Here is a 19933-nt window from a genome sequence, read left to right on the forward strand (position 1 = left end):
TAGGGGGCAGCATAGGTGCCGTCAGGTTTTTGGGAGATTTTTGGGGGTTGACGTTTATGCTTCCGATGTAGCCCACAAGATGGCAGAACCTACTATGCACAAGGAAATGTACCTACGAGAACGGTAGATGGTAGACTAGTTTTGGCAATGTACATGTGCACATATGTTTCCGATTCAGGCCACAAGATGGCAGATCTCCAACGCGCACGGTCCCTATAGTCACCGTAATACGTCCAGAGTACAGAGTCCTACAGCGTAAAGTTTGGGCACCATCAATGAGGCTTACCGTCTTAAAGGTGTACTCGGGGTCGTCCATGTCCGCGCCGGGCTCGGGCCGGCGGCGGTGCCGCAGCTCGTAGTGGTCCTGTCGCGAGTTGACGTCGGAGCTCCAAGCGAGCGACAGCTGCCGCGCCGCTCCGCCCCAGGTGCGCACCACGGGCGCCAGCGGTCGCGTGGCGGCGCTGTAACATACATATTGAAATGTATACTCTGACAAGCCAATTTTTCGTGTCGTAACTACACAGTAGCAGGCGTGACTCACTCCGCGATTTCGTCGCATTACAACAGGTAGTTACAAGTACATCGGTCCCACACCAATTTTGGTGGCTAGACATAAGCCGCGCATGGCGCTATCGTCACCTAGCGGTCATATCTGTCCTAATCGTAACAGACGCGTTTTGTTAGAGAGTGAATATTCTGTATCTATTAGTACTATTTATTATTTATTCTGTGACCGTAGCTACGCTTTTAGTTACCCCCGACAAAATAGAGACGGCATTTTTAGGGTTCCGTAGCCAAATGGCAAAAAACAGAACCCTTATAGATTCGTCATGTCTGTCCGTGTATGTCACAGCCACTTTTTTCAGAAAATAAAAGAACTATACTCTTGAAACTTGGTAAGTAGATGTATTCTGTGAAACGCATTAAGATATTCACACAAAAATAGAAAAAAACAATAAATTTTGGGGGTTCCCCATACTTAGAACTGAAACTCAATTTTTTTTTTCATTAAACCCATACATGTGGGGTGTCTATGGATAGGTCTTCAAAAATGATATTGAGGTTTCTTATATAATTTTTTTCTAAACTGAATAGTTTGCGCGAGAGACACTTCCAAAGTGGTAAAATGTGTGTCCCCCCCCCCTGTAACTTCTAAAATAAGAGAATGATAAAAAAAATATATGATGTACATTACCAAGCAAACTACCACCGAAAATTGGTTTGAGCGAGGTCTGGTAAGTAGTTTTTTTTAATACGTCATAAATCGTAAACCGCAATTTTATTATGTTACTCGCTGGTACGGAACCCTTCATGGGCGAGTCCGACTCGCACTTGGCCACTATTTTTTTTATTGGAGGGTTATACATAATTATAGAGTTATTGTTAAAGTCGTGCAACACTTTGTTATGACCGACATCGGGGCTTTAGTCACGTATCTGTAGATCAATAAAAAAAAAAAATCTGTCCGCAACAATCGACCCGGGCGGTTAAGGCGCAGTGAGTTCGGGTAAAAACCTGATCTCATAATTATTCGTTCGAAGAAAGCTTCAAACGCAGCTCGCTGGACACTAAATTTTATTTTTTGAAAAAAAAAACATTTTTTTTTTTGGGTTTTTTAGAAGCAATTTGAATGTTTAATGTGTAAGCTAAGATTCTTAAAAAACTCTGCTGACACTTAAGTTCAGTTGATATTAACTATGCAGACAATTATAATCGGACGTCCGCTACAAAAGTCACGCGTAAGGTTAGAATTTCAGCTGGCCGCGTAGCCAACATGCCAATGCGACTGTCACTGTTGCATAGAAGTCATACAACAATATTGAAGATTGATAAAGAGACACAAAGCAACAGAAAAAGTAAGGGCAAATCGCCTAGCGTGGTACGGGCATGTGATGCGGAGGGATGAAAGTGACGATAAAAAAAAATCATTTATTCAGATAAAATAAACCCTATTTTACAAATGTTTTTCTTCTGCCAAACTGGAGATAAGAAGATTCGTAAAGTTATTACGAATGAATGTGGAGGGAAGTACGAGGAAAGGAAAACCGAGGAAATTGTGGATGGACTGTGTGAGAGATGATATGAAACGAACGCAAGTGAATGATAAAATGACGGGCGACAGAGACGTGTGGAAGAGAAAGACATGCTGCGCCGACCCCAAGTGAATGGGACAAGGGCAAGAGAATGATGATAGAGAGACACAAAGCGTTTCGCTGTCGTAGCGCAAGCAATAGTCACCTTGGCTAGGCCAGCTGTTGTCCTACAGAAAGTAAAAGATCCTGTTTCTGATGTATTCATTGTCTCAATATCATTATTACTGTTACTCATCGCCCAATAATTAGTGTTATCATCAGTGATAAACAGCACACCTGTGTTTGATAAGCGATAATAAAACCAGATTTGATTTTGGATAAAGACAATTTAAGTTTTGATTTCATTTGCAGTTGCAGTCATGTTGTGTTTGGTTGTATTCGCGGCGCTAGCGACGTTCGCCAGCGGGCAGACCACACAGGTCAGCCAATGTGAGTATTAACAGCTACACTCAATCTAACAGTTGGACCTTACAGCTTGAGGAAAAATTAAATTCAAATTCAAAATACATTTATTTCAGAAATTAATATTACAGTAGAGGCAGTACAGTGATCCCCACACTAGGCAGAGCCTGTGCCGTGGAGATCTTAGCGAAATACCTACTGAGTACCGACATGTCGCGGCTATTATTTCACCAATATATTATAACTAGAATATAAGTCGCGGCGGAGAATAGTGCACTAATAATAAAATATCCTTTTCACCACTCCAGCCTGGAAAGAAATATGGAAAAGGAACTTAGTAGTAGTTTGTTTAAAACTCGCAAACCCCCCCAAACGTTCTAATTTACACTTTTTGAAATCATTTGCTTGCTCGGGTACGAGTATCAATATTGGCAAGAGGGATCAAACAACAACTTTGCCACTTTGTGTACAAGTGACTATTGTAAATCATTTGGTTGCAGGCACACATAACAGCGGCGATCTTCCCATAAACACGTACATTGCGGGGTGCGAGGCCCCGCCCTGCGGGCTCCCGCAACTGGAGGATGCCGTCGTCAACATCATCTTTAGGGCTCGTGAGTGTCCAAAAAAGATTTCTTCTACTTTTTCCTAATCAGAAACGATCCCCACTACTTTTGTTACACCTTGTATATTCACCTCACAACCTGTATACTTGGGGGTTGTGCACATAATATATCACGCGAGGTATTTTCGGATACTTTTTGGATACTTTTTGACCCCCCTCTCTCTTGGTGATATTTGGTGAGATTTTGGGTTCGCGAGGATATACTTATATTTGTTTGTTTGTTTATCAGGATCACCAACAAAAGATACAATTTACATACTAAATATAAGTAACATAGTTAAGAGGGCGCATTTATTATTGATCCCCTACTTAAACGCAAACACAGCATGCATTAAGTATTACATATAATGTTTAATTTAAACTATAAGTTAACACTCAGAAAAAGACTAACTAAGTAATATGATTATGATTAAATAAAAATATACCCCTTTTGTAATATTTTCAGCTCGCACCATTCACAGCATGACAACACTGGCAACAGCCTACTTGCCGGGTCTGTTCGGGATCGAAGTGCCTATACCGTACAACCTGCGAGAAAAGGCTGTCACCTGTGATTTCCTAGACAACTCCTACTGCCCTGTGCTGGAGGGAGAGATTTTGCAATATACACTGCTCATGTATATAGAGCCCACCTTTGTTGCGGTGAGTGGCAGATACCACAGAAAAAATAATAGTATTACAGAAGATTCACTCTCTAACAAAACGCGTCTGTTACGATTAGGACAATGACCGCTAGGTGGCGCAAGCGCCACGCGCGGCCTATGCTGCCCTGCTAAGCCGAGTAGCGCTATCTCAAAAGAAAATCCATTGCTAATTTATACTTTAGTTTCTATAACTGAGAATTCCATTTTCAAAATCATTTGTTTTTGAGATAGCGTTTTTCGGCTTAGCAGGGCAGTATGGCTGGCCACCAAAATTGGTGTGAGACGGATGTACTTGTAGCTACTTGTTGCGACGCGACGGAATCGCGGAGTGAGCCGAGTGAGCCACGCCTGCAGATACTCGTACCTGCGTATCTTTGGCACAGTTAAATCAATCGTAAACCTTATGGTACCGAGGTGTGATCAAATGGTTACTTGTGTGTCTCGCTGGCATCAATTAAACATCATCATTCGAGTTCCGCAGTCTATTGAACGGAAGCGGAGTTCATTTGAAGCAGGTCTCAGTTCCATCCATTGTGATCGGCGCTTAGACCTCGAGTCAAAATAATTCAACTTCTATTACAAATACAAATACTTCTATTCAGTAACTAGATGGTCCTGAATATTGTAGGAACGCGATATTGTATAGACAGTGACAGTCTTATTGTTTTATTCGAAGTACAGTCGCCACCAGATCTATCGGAGCGGGCAAGGTGCTCACAAATATTTGAACCCGCCTCTATTTTCAAGGCGTTAGAGTGCGTGTTCAAATATGTGTGAGCACATTGGCCGCTCCGATATATCCGATGGCGACTCTTCCTATTTTATTCTACTCCAAGCTTGTGTTGTTTGTGCAGGGCATATCTCCCACGATCGAGTTCCGCATCACGGACGACAACAACGAGCCCTTCGTGTGCGTCCGCGTGCCCCTCGTCATCCTGCAGCCCAACTCCAGGCTCGCGCCATCCAACAATACGCGAGTCGACAATAACTAACTACATATATGTATAATCAAGACGCGATTAGGATGCGATTAAGCGCATATGCCATTTTTAAATGAATGCGTGAAATGACAAAGACAACGGTATTGTATGGAGATAAATAAACTTACTTATTTCATTATTGTGGGGAGTTATGCATGTCTCTAATAATGTAAGTAAAAATAGATAACGCTTTTCTAAATAAATGTCAGTATTTACGCAATACTCGTGTTGTTTACTAGCTGCCCTACTTCCCGCTCCACATGGCGATCCTGCCAGGATGACAATGACGATGGATGCTTACCACAGAAGCTGTACGCTTATTATTAACATAAGCCTGTATCTTTATCTTTGGGTATTTAAATAAAAGTAAGCAAACAATTTGTACATTTCCGGGTAGTTATAACATTTATTGGTCAACCAACCAAATACAAAACCACCTGGATCAGTCACTGAACGATCTGTCTTTAACCTACATTATTTGATCATGTAATGTTTTCATCTACCCTCAACTGGCTTAAGGAGCCATTTGAGGGTAGATTTTGGGCGCCGTGTCCAGCGTTATGTTGGTGGGTGTCGTGTCGTGACATACCTGAAGGTGGTCTCGGCGCTGTCGACGCCGCGCGACACGGCGGTGACGGCGACCGTGTAGTTGCGGCCCGGCAGCAGCTGCGCCGTGTCCAGTGTTATGTTGGTGGGTGTCGTGTCGTGACATACCTGAAGGTGGCCTCGGTGCTGTCGACGCCGCGCGACACGGCGGTGACGGCGACCGTGTAGTTGCGGCCCGGCAGCAGCTGCGCCGTGTCCAGTGTTATGTTGGTGGGTGTCGTGTCGTGACATACCTGAAGGTGGCCTCAGCGCTGTCGACGCCGCGCGACACGGCGGTGACGGCGACCGTGTAGTTGCGGCCCGGCAGCAGCTGCGCCGTGTCCAGTGTTATGTTGGTGGGTGTCGTGTCGTGACATACCTGAAGGTGGCCTCGGCGCTGTCGACGCCGCGCGACACGGCGGTGACGGCGACCGTGTAGCTGCGGCCCGGCAGCAGCTGCGCCGTGTCCAGTGTTATGTTGGTGGGTGTAGTGTCGTGACATACCTGAAGGTGGTCTCGGCGCTGTCGACGCCGCGCGACACGGCGGTGACGGCGACCGTGTAGTTGCGGCCCGGCAGCAGCTGCGCCGTGTCCAGTGTTATGTTGGTGGGTGTCGTGTCGTGACATACCTGAAGGTGGTCTCGGCGCTGTCGACGCCGCGCGACACGGCGGTGACGGCGACCGTGTAGTTGCGGCCCGGCAGCAGCTGCGCCGTGTCCAGTGTTATGTTGGTGGGTGTAGTGTCGTGACATACCTGAAGGTGGTCTCGGCGCTGTCGACGCCACGCGACACGGCGGTGACGGCGACCGTGTAGTTGCGGCCCGGCAGCAGCTGCGCCGTGTCCAGTGTTATGTTGGTGGCCGGCGTCGTCTGCGTGCTGCTGTCGCCGGACCCGTGGGCCTCGTGGTACGACACCTGGTGGGTACGGACAATGGGGTTGAAGAAGTATTCACTACGTAGGGCACTGGACACATTTTGAAGTATTGATAGAGTTACACTTTTTTTGAAATTCTATACTGATTACCCGACCTAACCATACAGTGGTTAGAAATGGTGATCAATTAAACTACCTTTTTTATTTCAAATAAAATCATGTCAATACAGTACAAGATTACAACATAATAAAATTAAGAGTATTTTTTTTTTTTATTATGCATGGGTTTACTCATGGCCACAGACTAGCCGAGGCGTAGACGTGGCCTACGATGGAGCGAGCTCGCCCAGAAGGTGCCTGTTCACTCTTGATTTGAAGGTTGCCGGGTTATAAGAGCACGGAAATATAGACGCCGGCAAGGAATTCCATTCCTTGGCAGTGCGCATAAGGAAAGTAGAAGCAAAGCGCTTAGTGCGAATTGGCGGAATATCTACCAAGTAAGGATGGAAACCGGCCGTGCGTCTAAAAGTCCGATGGTAGAATGGGGACGGTGGAATGAGCTCGTGTAGCTCTTGGGCACACTCCCCGAAGTGCAACCTGTAGAATACCGACAGGCTGGCGACTTTCCGCCGATGGGCCAAAGTCTGAAGCTTAGCCGTTAGCTTCTTGTCGCCAATCATCCTCCTGGCTCTGCGCTCCACTGAGTCCAAAGCGGCGAGTTGGTATTTAGCTGAGCCATCCCACAGGTGGCAGTATATGCTTTAGTCTAGTCAAAAAGTCCCTCTTGAGTCGTACCCGGCCCAAACGTACCCATCATACTAGTCGCATAACCACGTTGAATGGCGATATAACCTTTGCACCAAGTACGAATCCGCGCGGGCGTCAGACCCCGTCTCCCTAATTCTACGTCCCACTTCCCTAACAAAACCATATAACTAAGTACATGGTATATAAAACAAAATCGGGTTAGTTACACGGTGTAACTAACACAATTTATAACTCGATAACGGCTGGATTGATTAGGTATAATAATTTTGGATTCGCTAGGCTCAGTTTGTAATAAAAACCTTGTATTCATCTTGTGTGCTGCCCTCGGCGGGCGTCCACCACACGAGGATGCCGCCACCGTCGGTCTCGTTTTGGTAGCGCCACTGCAGGTCCTGAACCGGCAGAGGTTCTATAAACAAACATGATTTCATTATTTTCATACTACTGTTAAAAATATATGTATTTCAATGCAATTGGGTAATTTTAATGTATGGGCTCCTAACTAAACTATAATATGAATATTAATATTTCGAAACGGTTAAGTCAACTATAATGAAATTGACCAATTACAGCTCGCCGCGGTCAAGAGGACGCAACAAAACCATACCTCAAATTAATTATTTATTTTAGGTTGTATAGTAAAAACAATATATTTCTTCATAAGTTAGAAATGCGCATGTGACACCCTTAATATAGCAACATCCATAGACTACGAAAACAGCTTGTTAGTCTCCATACGCTACGGTGGTAAAAATCGAGAAAAAAACTGTCTAAAAAAATTGAATTCAGCAAGGAGCAAGTACCAGGGCCTCATAGGCAACGACAAGGTGTCGTTGACCAACCCGCCGCACCGAGCCGCGGCGGCCGGGGCGGTGGCGCGGACGAGTATGAAGGCAGAGTTGGGCAAAATGTAATCGATTGACGATTAACGATTAAAATTAACCGACTTAATCGCGAGCAACGATTAAAAGTGACGATTAATTAATTTTAGTCGAAAAGCTCCGACTAATATTGTCACGATTAAATTAATCGTCGACTAATTACCGGCGATTAATTTTTTTAATCGATTAATTAGTTCGATTAATTTTCTCTCGATTAATTTTAGCAATACATATGGTCTTTTTAACCGACTTAAAAAAAGGACGAGGTGCCTAATTCGTCTGAAACATTTATAAATAATATAAGTAACAGACGAATTTTTATGTATGTTCACTTGGAGACTATTAATTTCGACCGTCTTCGATAGGATAGTATCCGTTCGATGTAAGTAGTAAGTAATTACTGCATTGACAAGTTGAAACCTTATAGAAAACAACTGATAAGAGGTAAGTAATGTGTTTGCTCTTTCATACACATACGTCGTTCTGTTTCTAATTTTTATACCTGCGCTAGAAGCCCTAAACCCTTACCTAGAGATGCCGCGCTAAGTTATCAGCATTATTATAGTAACCAATGTAACCATCTTATACTATTGAAGCACATTTATAACACTGGAATGGTTTTTAATGTGTACGCAAGAAGTTTTGATTTTTAGTTAGGTACATACAAAAATGACCACCAGTATCCTGTCTACTTTCAATCGAGAGTTAATCGAGAAATTTAATCGATTAATATTAAGATTAATTCAATTTCAATCGTATGTTAGGTCGACTAAATTAATCGCGATTAAAGTAATCGCCGATTAATTTTGGCGATTAACTTTTTTAATCGATTGATTAGTCGATTAAAAAGTTAATCGATTAATGCCCATCTCTGTATGAAGGTATCGCAGCTGTTCGCGTATCTTAGCTGTATACTTTTGGTTGGTGTTTACCTATATGATTCTACTAGTTTAAAGTATTATTTTTGTCGACTCGTAGAAAAAGTATTGTATACATTATACAATAGTGATATAATCAAGCTTTTCAATCTCGTACCTTGCTTAGGCAACTCAGCAAGCTTCGTTGCCACATTGTATAAAATAGTATATAATATAAAGTAACTGACTGAGCGTGATCTCCGAGGGCGCGGGCCAGGAGGTGACCTTGCCGGACATGGTCTTGACGGTGACGGTGTAGTGCGCGCCGGGCTCCAGCCCCTCGAAGCTGACGGCCGGCGTCTCGTTGCGCGCGCGCAGCACCGGCGCCAGCCGCCGCGCCGCGCCTCCGCCCGACACCGACACTTGGTACTTCTCGAACTCGCTGGAACATAAGTATGTGATACGTACAGATATTATTACATTTTTTTTCTCAAAAATGGACGGCAAAGTAGACTTTGCCATCTAAAAAATAGGTCGCGAAGCGCGTAGTTTATGGTTAGTCAAAAATTAAAAAGTTAAAAACATTGCAGTCTCGATTTTGGGACTGCAATGTTGCATACAAATTCCATTATTTGTCGAGTTCCAAACTTTTTAAAAGTTGATATGACCATATCAAATGAAGGCACGGGCCATTAAACAGCCAAACAGATGATTAGTACCGCGACTATTTAGATGTCTCAAATAGGTTGGCGTATATTTGGCAGAAAAATACACTTCTATTTTTTTATTAAAAAAATAAAAAGGCGGCAAGGGCTTTTTTCTGTCAAAATATACATGCAAGAACGTTGCTTTAGTAAAATATTATTATGATATTTATATTTCTTGCACCATTTTTGAGAAAAGCACTATATATGACTCGGCTGGAAGGCTACTTGCTGGCTTCGGATTCAATTAAACGGACTCCCAAGGTCGTCCGTTTAAAACGAATCCTCAGCCTGCAAGTAGCTACTTCCGAGCCTCGACAATAATGTACTATTCTACTCGTCGACTGTAATTCTTGAATTAAGATTTCGTACACCAAACTGCAATTGGGTACTTTTAATGTATGAGCTACCAACTCAACTATAATATTCATTTTGATACGGTTAAGTCAACTGTAGTGAATTTGACCAATCACAGCTCGCCGCGATCAAGAGGACGAAACAAAACCATAGCTCAAATTAAGTAGTTTTTTTCATTTTAGGTTGTATAGTAAACAATTGCCTCATAAGTCAGAAACTCGCATGTGACACCCTTAATATAACAACATCCATAGAGTACGATAATCACTTAGCATTGCTTATTAGTCTCCATAGGCTACGGTGGGCCAAATCGAGAAAAATCTGTCTAAAAATTGGATTTAGCAAGGAGCAAGTACCAGGGCCTCATAAATTACGAGAAGGTGTCGTTGACCAACCCGCCGGGCCGAGGCGGTCGGGGCGGGGGCGCGGACGACTATGAAGGTATCGCGGCTGCTCGCAATCTTAGATGTATATACGTATGTTTTTTTTTTAATTTTTTTAGTAAAATAAAATATTTTTAAAGGAAAATGTAAAAAAATGTATTTTTTACTTAGCATACTTCTGGTCAATAGTACATTATTCTCAAAAATGGTGCAAGAAATATCAAAATATATATAAGAATATATAAGAATTATCATAGAAATATTTTACAAAAGCAACATTCTTATGTACGTATATATTTTCAGAGAAAAAAGCCCTTGCCGCCTTTTTATTTATTTTATAAAAAACTAGAAGTGTATTTTTCTGCCGAAAATACGCCAACCTATTTGAGACAGCTAAATAGTCGCGGTACTAAATCATCTGTTTGGCTGTTTAATGGGCCTGTGCCTACATTTGACCTCTACCTACCTCTCCTCCTTGGGCGGCAGCCAGGTGACCCTGAACTTGGTGGGCGTGACGTATCTTGCGGGTATCTGCACGTCGCGCGGCCGCAGCGGCACGGTGCGGTACTGCGCGGTGGTGGGCGCGCTAATCTCCGGCTCGGACACGGTCTGCACGGAGATGTTGTACGGCCGGCCCGGCACCAGGCCCTTGAAGGCGGCCTGCGCAGGCCCCGGCGGCTCGCCTTCTTTCTCTACGTACAGTTCGGACTCACGCGCGTCGGGTGGTACGATTGAAACCTGTAATAGGAAACAGTAGAGTATCGGCGCGAAATTAAATAGATGGGTGAATCAACCTTTTAGTAAAACTCGTTGCCACGGATACTGTTGGTTGTATGTGCATGGGAAAAATAACTCTTGAATAATTAGATTACCCAAACAGGCATTTTGTGGTACCTACTTATAAGCCATTACCATAATCGCCCATCTACTAGGCATGATAGTAGAACTTTATACAAAAAAAAATCTAACAAACTGTGGCCCTATCGTCACTTGGACAACGATCCAAAATAACAATAAAGTTGATGCACCCAATTGCAGATACCTTATCGATATAAAACAAAGCAGCGAATAAAGAACAAAAACAGTGTCTTCTTCCTTGTCGTAACCTCACGGCTGAAGGACGTGACGATTGTGGGCACTCTTCACTAGTCTCTCTATCCTGGGCCCAGTGCATGCTAGCCTGCATTAAAGTGGCGTTTGCCACTGACGTTATATACCTCTAGCCGCCCATACGTCAAACCTTGCCAAGCAAAATGAAATTTTATTTTGTCGACACAAAGTTCAAATTAGAATGGATAAGGAGACCTTTTTATAGGTCTCTGGGCGGGTAGAGGTTAAAAACAGTATGTTGTATAAACAATATGCGTACCTTATAGTGTGTGTAGGCGCCGGGCGGGTAGGGTGGCTGCCATAGCACTAGCAGCGTGGTCTCATTGCGGAACCACACGATGAACTTGCCCGGCGTGTTAGGCTCTGAAACATAACAATTACACGTTGCAGTAACGGTATCCACCAGAGATAGCAAGGCTTGCGGAGTGTTTCTTTTCTATCGATAAGGTGAAGGGGAGTAATATTCAAAACAATTTTAGTCAATAAACCCCGTGCATGAACTATAGGCATAGGAGCCGTCAGATTCGCGAGGCGCTAATGTGTCGTTTATGCTTCCGATATAGCCCACAAGATGGCAGAACCTATTATGCACAAGGAAAAGTACCAACGAGAACGGTAGATAGTAGCACTTGCTTTGGCAATGTACATGTGAACATATGTTTCCGATTCAGGCCACAAGATGGCAGACCCTCCAACGCGCACGGTCCCTATACAAGCCAGGCATCGGTATTTGCCGTAGGCAGGCGTGGCTCACTCCGCGATTTCGTCGCTTTGCAACAGGTAGCTAAAAGTACATCCGTCCCACACCAATTTTGGTGGCTATTAGCAGTAAGCCGCGCGTAGCGCTGTTGCCACCTAGCGGCCATATCTGTCCAGATCGTAACAGACGCGTTTTGTTAGAGCTACAGTGACTCTTCTGTACCTATAGCACTATTATTTATTCTGTGTCGTAGGCTACGTACAGCGTCACGTAATATGGGGAGACAGCAACATTTTTATTAAAAACTGAATCTGTACGTAACGTTTAAGCTCATCAGTAAGGATGAAATACAGGTTTGCCATCAATGAAAGGAGTAGGACTAGCTAAAAATACAACACTATCTACATTACACACAATACATTAGCATTGCAATTAGTCACGGAAGCATATTAGCATACCCATAGTTAACACGAACATATTATTATAAAAACTATCGATTCAGGCAATCAAGAAAACAGGTAATGTTGCCAAAGGATCACCTTTTAACTACACCTACAGTCGAGCTCATAAACATGTATACATTTCTTCACCATAATATTGCAATAAGTTGAAAATGAAAAATGTATACATATGTATAATAACTTGACTGTACCATCATGTTTCGATTGTCCTTTGTAATTTTAATTAATTAAATGGGGTGCAACGCTATAAAAAACTATGACATAAAAAGTCAATCATGTAAAGTTATATAAATGCTATGGCAAACAATATAAATGCAAGGATTCTCGCGATCGAACGTTCCCACGCCATGTTATGATGGGACAAAAAAGGACGATTACATTTCCTGACGGCTATGACGTAGTTCCCTTATATCCAACTGCACATCTGTTTAGGGAAAATAAACAAAATAATATCTGTTATGTAGCGCACGTATGCGCCTCTCATTATAACAACCTATGTCGTATCCTATAAAGGAAAAAGTCATGTGTGAAGGTTATTTTTTTGATCAGTACATTGAATCAATGTGTATTCTGCTTAGCTGGTTCCCCATATAAACGTATAACGTCAGTATTGATAAACGTTATGAGTAGCACTTTAAATGAAACTAGCTAGCCTAGTTTCAAGTGTATTCATATTTATTGAATCGTATTGTCAGACAATAGATTCGAATCGCATGAAATATTAACTAATAAAGCATTAAACTTTCACAACCCTGATCCTGAGTCACTCCTAAAATGAGTATAATATTCATATTGTTCTAAACTAAAATAGACCCCTGTGCATGGAATGCCCTCGCTGTATCGCAACGCTTAAGCTTTGATCAAGCTACGTAGCTAATAAGCAGCCTAAAAATATACCTAGTGTGGTTTTGTTACTATTCCTAATTCCTACATTCATTTTTTGTTGGAACTTAAAAGTTCTGAAAATTTTGAGGTATATTTCCTTTTTGAATCGGAAGTATTTTTCAGTTAGGTCGTTGCCGTCGTGTTTTATTTTTATTTTTTTGTAAAAGAAACATTATTTTACTCTCATTACTCTCATAATTATATCGTAACAAAGCATGTCGTTGTCGCTCTCACATAATAAAGTCAATCACGCGTCGCGAATCCGCCGCGGAACGAATAGTTACTCGTACTGTTACTGTACTGCTACCAACGAACTATTTATATTTAAAGCAATGAATAAAATATTAAGGTAAGTGTTAAAAATTCTCATATAGTAGGATATTATTGCAAGCACCGCCGTAAGTTACCTACTTTTATTAGTTTTATTTTTTTAGTGTTCCGTACAAAACTTTGTACACGGAACACCTTATACCTGGAAGCATATCTCAAGTATCTCAACGGCTGGCCGGAGATTGCTCAAAACCGAGACGGATGGAGATCGACGGGGGAGGTCTGTGTCCAGCAGTGGAATACCATATATTATTATAAGCTAGTAATATATAAAAAAAAATCATAAATCTTTATTTCCAAAAATACAAATTACAGAGTGTGGCAGGGGTCTCCGCACTAGGCTTCGCCTGTGTCGCGGGGTACCAGGAATACATTAAACAACAGAATTACCTATACAAACATAAAGTCCAGCTTATGGCAAAATAAACTATATACCCATAACTTGTTTATTGATCGTTGATAAAATGATAATCGATAGGCGGTGAAGAAAAGTGAAAAACGATGATGTATAAGTTTAGGTTATTGACTGCTGTAACATGTCAGCGGCTTCCTTCCATGTTAACATTATATGTGAACATAGTATTGTTCTATTTTTAAGTCGGTTAAATTTCAATATTGTGTCCCACGGTAATATTTCTTCTCATATCTCAAGTAGGCCATTTCGTCTGAAATTCTAGATATGGTTTTGGAGAGCTTAGTGATTAATAGTAAACCAAAATATTAAGATACTTATTCATAAAATAATTTGAACTTTATTTCAATGTCATAAAGCTTTTGTGGTATAAAATTCTGTTAAAAAATCAGTTGGTTTCTTAAGTTTCAAGTGTTTAGACTCCGATTACAGACGTCATCGTAAAATGGATGAATAATGTTTGTTTTGGTTAAAATATTCTATGCAAAATTGAACCATATTATAAAGAATTAACAAAGGGCGGGGCTCTACAATATGTGTCATATAGAAAAACAAAGGTGGTTAGAATAAAAAACTGTAGTGTCAATCCCATAGGCGTAAAGAAATAGTTTAAACCACACCCAAAAGTAGGTTAATTTGGACCTTATTTTAATTAGGGAATAAGGTGTAATTAGTGAGAGGATTGTACAAAATTATGAAATTCAGTATTGGTTATTAGGAATACCAATCAGGTTTAAGGAAGTGGGGTTTCAGGATCATAGTAGGGGTCCATAAAGTCAGGTGGAGATCATTCTTCGTCGCCTTCCGCGGACCGTCGGACGTCGGTTCTCTAGCTAGGTCTATCTAGGTTACCTATGTTGTGTCCTAGTCTGGACTTTGCTAGTTTCTCATGATTCTGGTAGAGTTTGGATTGGAGCATAATATAGTGTAATTTGTTGTGGGGTTTTACTTGATGAATTTTAGAGAAGTACATTTAAATTGTCTTAATTTTAGTGGGTTTAATTCTTTTTGTGTTATTTATTGATTTGTGCTCAGACAAGCGCTAGTGTGTTACAATATACTAAGTGAAGTCTAGGTTACAAATCAATAGAGTCTTAAATATTGTATAGTCTTGAGTTGTTTCCAGTGAACATTAATTAGTTTGTGTTTTAATTGTGTTTAATATGTGTAGTGTTTTGGCCTGGTTTATTTTAGTGATATTAAGCATTGAAATGAACTTGGTTGGAATACTCTATATTTTAATTTAAATTTAGTTTAGTGAGTTATTTCGTTCATACTTATGGGATAGAGAGAACTAGTTCCGATCCAACATAGTGTTGGGGGGTTAGTAAGTTGTGCAGGTAACCTAACGGTGGCAACTACAGCGCAGATTACTAACTTGCGGTGTTTTGGATAAAAACCAGGTGGGGGCCTGGCAGTTCCTGCTTTTATTAAGACAGGTTCACCCCCTAGGATCTGGAAGATTTGGGTTGTCATTTAGACTTCTTAAAGAAGCCAGGTTCTAGTCCAATTATCCCGTATCTATATACTTATATATTCACTTTTATATTACCCCTTTCCGGCCTTACTTTCGCTGTCCTAATCCACTGTGTGAAAGTATGGCTAGCACACGAGGAATAGGGTCTAGACGAAATCGAGTTTCCTCACTCGTCTTAGTTAGCTATAGCATAGAAATTACTCATTGCACATCGAGTAATTGCGCGAGTAAATTAAATGTGCATCCCGGGATGCTAGTTTGCAAGTATATCGGTAGAATAGTTGGATAGTTTTAGCTGTTAGGGTTAGGTTTTTTATTTGTTTGGTCTAGGGTTTTGTAGAATTGATCTAGATTTATAAGTTTAATATATCAAAGCCATTAGATATTTACAGTAGATAGCTAGGTTCCCTTTCGATACAATTATGGCTATATTATTGCATTTGTTGTTCATTTTTATGGGTTTTTGGGTTAGATTCAGTTTAGAGTTAACTAGGATGTAGTTTGGGGTTAGGGATTGTTAGGACTTTATTACATATACTTATTTATGACTTATTGACAAACTTGACTTACTTATGACATGACTGCATATATTTTTTCCCTTGCAACGCTACTGGTAGAAATATATTGTGGGAAATACTAAAGTTAATAACCACAATATAATGTAGTATTGTAGAATCAATTTGCTTACAAAGAAATATTTGTTTTGCCTGTCCCTTAGCAGTTTGTATGATGATTACATTCTGTTTTCTGCAGATTATCTGTGATTTTCACACTTGACCTTAAAAATACAGGGTCATATATATTATTGAAATTATATCAATGAGTGATTTATCCAGGCTAGATCGAGGCAGATGCAAGATCCGTGGTTTATTTTGGTCCGAAAGTGTGATTCAAAATGACTACAATTATAGTTTGGTTAATATTACTTCATTGATTACTAAAATGTATTACAAAATTACAGAGTTCTGGAGAATTAGAGTGGATCAAAAACTGCTGCTCTACTACCAGTATTTTGTTGGGTTAAATTGTCCCTTTAGAATTTATTATTCCTCCCATTAATGATTGAAATGAAGATTGATCTGGTAAAGTACATATTACATAGTGCTCAGAAATACCTATTAAAAATAAAATAAAATAAAATAGGTATATTTTAGTCTAGGGACCTGACTCCATCCGTCCGTGACTGTAGATAAGTAAGTTTGTACATACAATAATAGAAAAAAAATTAAATATTTTGCCATGACGATAATATAATTATTTTCCTTTAGCTAGCTAGGTTAGTAAGCAAATACATAAAAGGAAAATATAAAGTACAAACAAAAAGGACTTTCTACTTTCATGGTAACTGGTCACGGTAGGCTCGGTGGGAGATAAATTAAATAATATATAATTTATTTTTATTCATCAAATTGACTCAATGATTACAATGTATTTCTGATTTCATTTGAATAAGATTTACTTACATTATTTGTTTATAAATATGCAATGATCTTTCTTTCAACTCTGACATATTTTGCTTTAACATAGATCAAGTTTAATAATTATTTGACATTATTAGGATTTATAGGGATTTATTTATTTATTAATTATTATTTATTCATAACTCTTTTCTATTATGCGAAAAGGATTTTGGTTACTATTAACGGTTACGACGAAGGGTTCTACATAAACATTAGATGATCATTTGGCCAATCTACTGATCCAATTCAAGATTTTAACTTCTTTAATTAGAATTTATTTAGGTTATTTGCGTTATTTTATAATAACTAGTACAGGTAATTACGGTTTACGGTATTTTAAAGAATTTTAGATTTTTAGATTTTCTTATTGGAATTTTTAGTACTTTAGGCAGGTCTAGGTCTAGCTGAGTAGGGGTAGTTAGGGTTAGTTGAGGAGAGAGGGGGGAGAATGTTACAATTGGTGCCGTAGTGACCAGGATAAAATTATTATAATATATATTTTATAATAATTCATATTTTTGTACTATTGGTTCGCATGACCAGGATTAAGTTTATTATTTTATAATAATTCATATATTTATTCAAATTGTTGCCTGAGTCCAGGATAAAGTTTAATTTATTATGTATATTTTATAATAATTCATATTTTTCTGTAATTGTGCCGCGAGTCTATTTAATTTGGTTTTTGTTATTTTGATTAATGTTACTAGTTTCATTGTGAGTTACATGTCTTGTTTTGGATCAAAGCTGTTGTTATAGTTGATATGTGTAAACGGTCGATTATAGCAACACAATTGTTGTCGTGAAAACGGATAGCATATTTTGGAATAGAGTTATTGAGTTAATTAAGAACGTCTTTATGATTTTATTTTTAAAAGAATTTTTATGCGTATGCCATGTTAGTCATAGCTTTTACCAGTTTTTTATGTAATAAAATATATTTTGTAATATTTAAAGAATTGTTGTTTTAAAGTTAGCTAAAATTATTAAAGTTATATACATGGGGAGGCGTACATAGTAATGTTCTTAATGTAATTTCATACTGATTAGCTAAAATTATTTAAGTTGTATACATGGGGAGGCGTACGTGGTTATGCTTAACATGGTCTAAAATTGTAATTTTGTTATTTTTAGATTTCGATTTGTACTCTATATGTACAATATAGATTTTAGAAATTATAAACACAAGTCTATATATTTATATATTATTTCATCTTATATCAATTAAACATAAAAGGTTCACTTAGCGTATAATGATCCCATGTTAAGTTTAGCTTTAGTTTGTGTAATAATAGTTCATCAATCTGTAATAAAACTAATTTCACAATACATTTTACGTTCGTTTATATGACATAAATGTCTAAGTTTGTGTTGAAGTCGGTTGTGTAATTACAATAAATAAAATCTGGGTTCGACTCCTAGATGCTGTAGCTTATAATAGGGATAGCTACAATAAGAAAACGTTTTAATACGTATTATTTTAGTATACTTAACACAACACAAACATTGCCAACTGGTAAGACTAGTTGAGTTTTGTAGTTTTCGGCATATGTGGTCAATGTAATACGGGTACATTTTATTACGATAGTATCACGATTGAACATACGTAGATAATATGAATTACCTGTTTTTGTAGCAAATTTTTAAACGTCATCATTTTATCATTTTATTTGTTTTCATAAATAAAAGTTAATAACTGTTAAAATTCGGTCATATACTATACATAATATTATTAATTACCTACCAAAATTGTACAACTAGGGAGATTATTATTCAGGGATAAGTACATTTTGTTGCATTAATTTACTTTGTAACTTTGTATCTCGTATTTCTGTTTCTATAAATCATAAACATACATACATACACTATTAGTACATTTTCATTAATGCGTTGTTTGGCATAATTACTCGATTAAAGTGCAGTATTATAAAATTTTAAAAATTATACTAGGGTTAGTCACACAGAGGTATACTAGTTTACCTACCTATCATACAGTTAATTTTTACTTATTAGGAGACCAAAGTTAAAGTTAATACATTATTTTAACTCTGTTTGTTTACGGTTCATTTGTTATCGACATCACCGAGACATTTTTAAAAGTTATCGAGAATAGTTAGACTGTTAACAAAAACACGTCGCGCCGGCCACTTGACCGAAATTTGAGCTTAAAATTTAAGTCATTCGTAGAAATTACTAAAAGTGTTGAGCCAACCACTTGAGTGCAATATGATAGGAGTGTGCTTTGTCGCGCAAAGTTAAAGTTTGAATGTTTTTATTTTTTTTATAATGTAGGGAATAGCGTTTGGTATTAATTCAAATAAATGTTATTACCTACATATTTATAGGTTGGTTTTATGCTTAGTGCTTTAGGATAACATTATTTTAATAGAATCACTACATTTGGTTACGATAACAGTCTAATTAATCAAGGTATATTAATTAATTCTTTATATACATAATTGAACATTAATTATTTATTTCACAAGTATTATAGGATGTTACTTTCAATCTTGTTAACACTGCGTTATTAAACAAAGATTTTGACAAAGTTCGTAGGATAGATTCATTGACTTATAGATAACTTCGTATAGACGGGTTTTACGAACATAACGAAGTGGGCTAGATTATTGGTACGCAATGGAGTTTGTGCACATTACATTATGGTGCATATTTGCTCGGCATTATATGAATGAGTATATCTATTTATTGTCGAAATCTTTGAGTAGGTATAGGAATGCGAGAGTTACTCGGTCGCGATTAATCTATTGCTTTATTTTATCTATTAGTGTTTATTGAAGTGGCTTATAACTTTTGTTACTATTGTTCTTATGTGTAACCATAGGTTGTTAATAGTATTATAATTTCTGAGCTATAATTGATATCGAATAAATTAAAATATAAAATGACAATAAGTATTTTGAAGTTCAACGTTCTTATGGTACCTA

The 19933-nt window shown here is 38.9% G+C and overlaps 1 protein-coding gene across 1 annotated transcript in view; it reads right to left on the bottom strand.

Annotated features, from left to right (window-relative positions):
• LOC134666908 (tyrosine-protein phosphatase 10D-like) overlaps positions 1-19933 on the bottom strand; it is a 91201-nt gene that overhangs the window by 40655 nt on the left and 30613 nt on the right. Inside the window, 6 exon segments of the mRNA XM_063524213.1 lie at positions 287-461; positions 6084-6244; positions 7271-7380; positions 8958-9151; positions 10620-10891; positions 11523-11626. Coding sequence (XP_063380283.1) covers positions 287-461; positions 6084-6244; positions 7271-7380; positions 8958-9151; positions 10620-10891; positions 11523-11626 — 1016 coding nt within the window.

The sequence above is a fragment of the Cydia fagiglandana genome, chromosome 8 (assembly GCF_963556715.1).
Source record: "Cydia fagiglandana chromosome 8, ilCydFagi1.1, whole genome shotgun sequence".
Taxonomy (NCBI): Eukaryota; Metazoa; Arthropoda; class Insecta; order Lepidoptera; family Tortricidae; genus Cydia; species Cydia fagiglandana.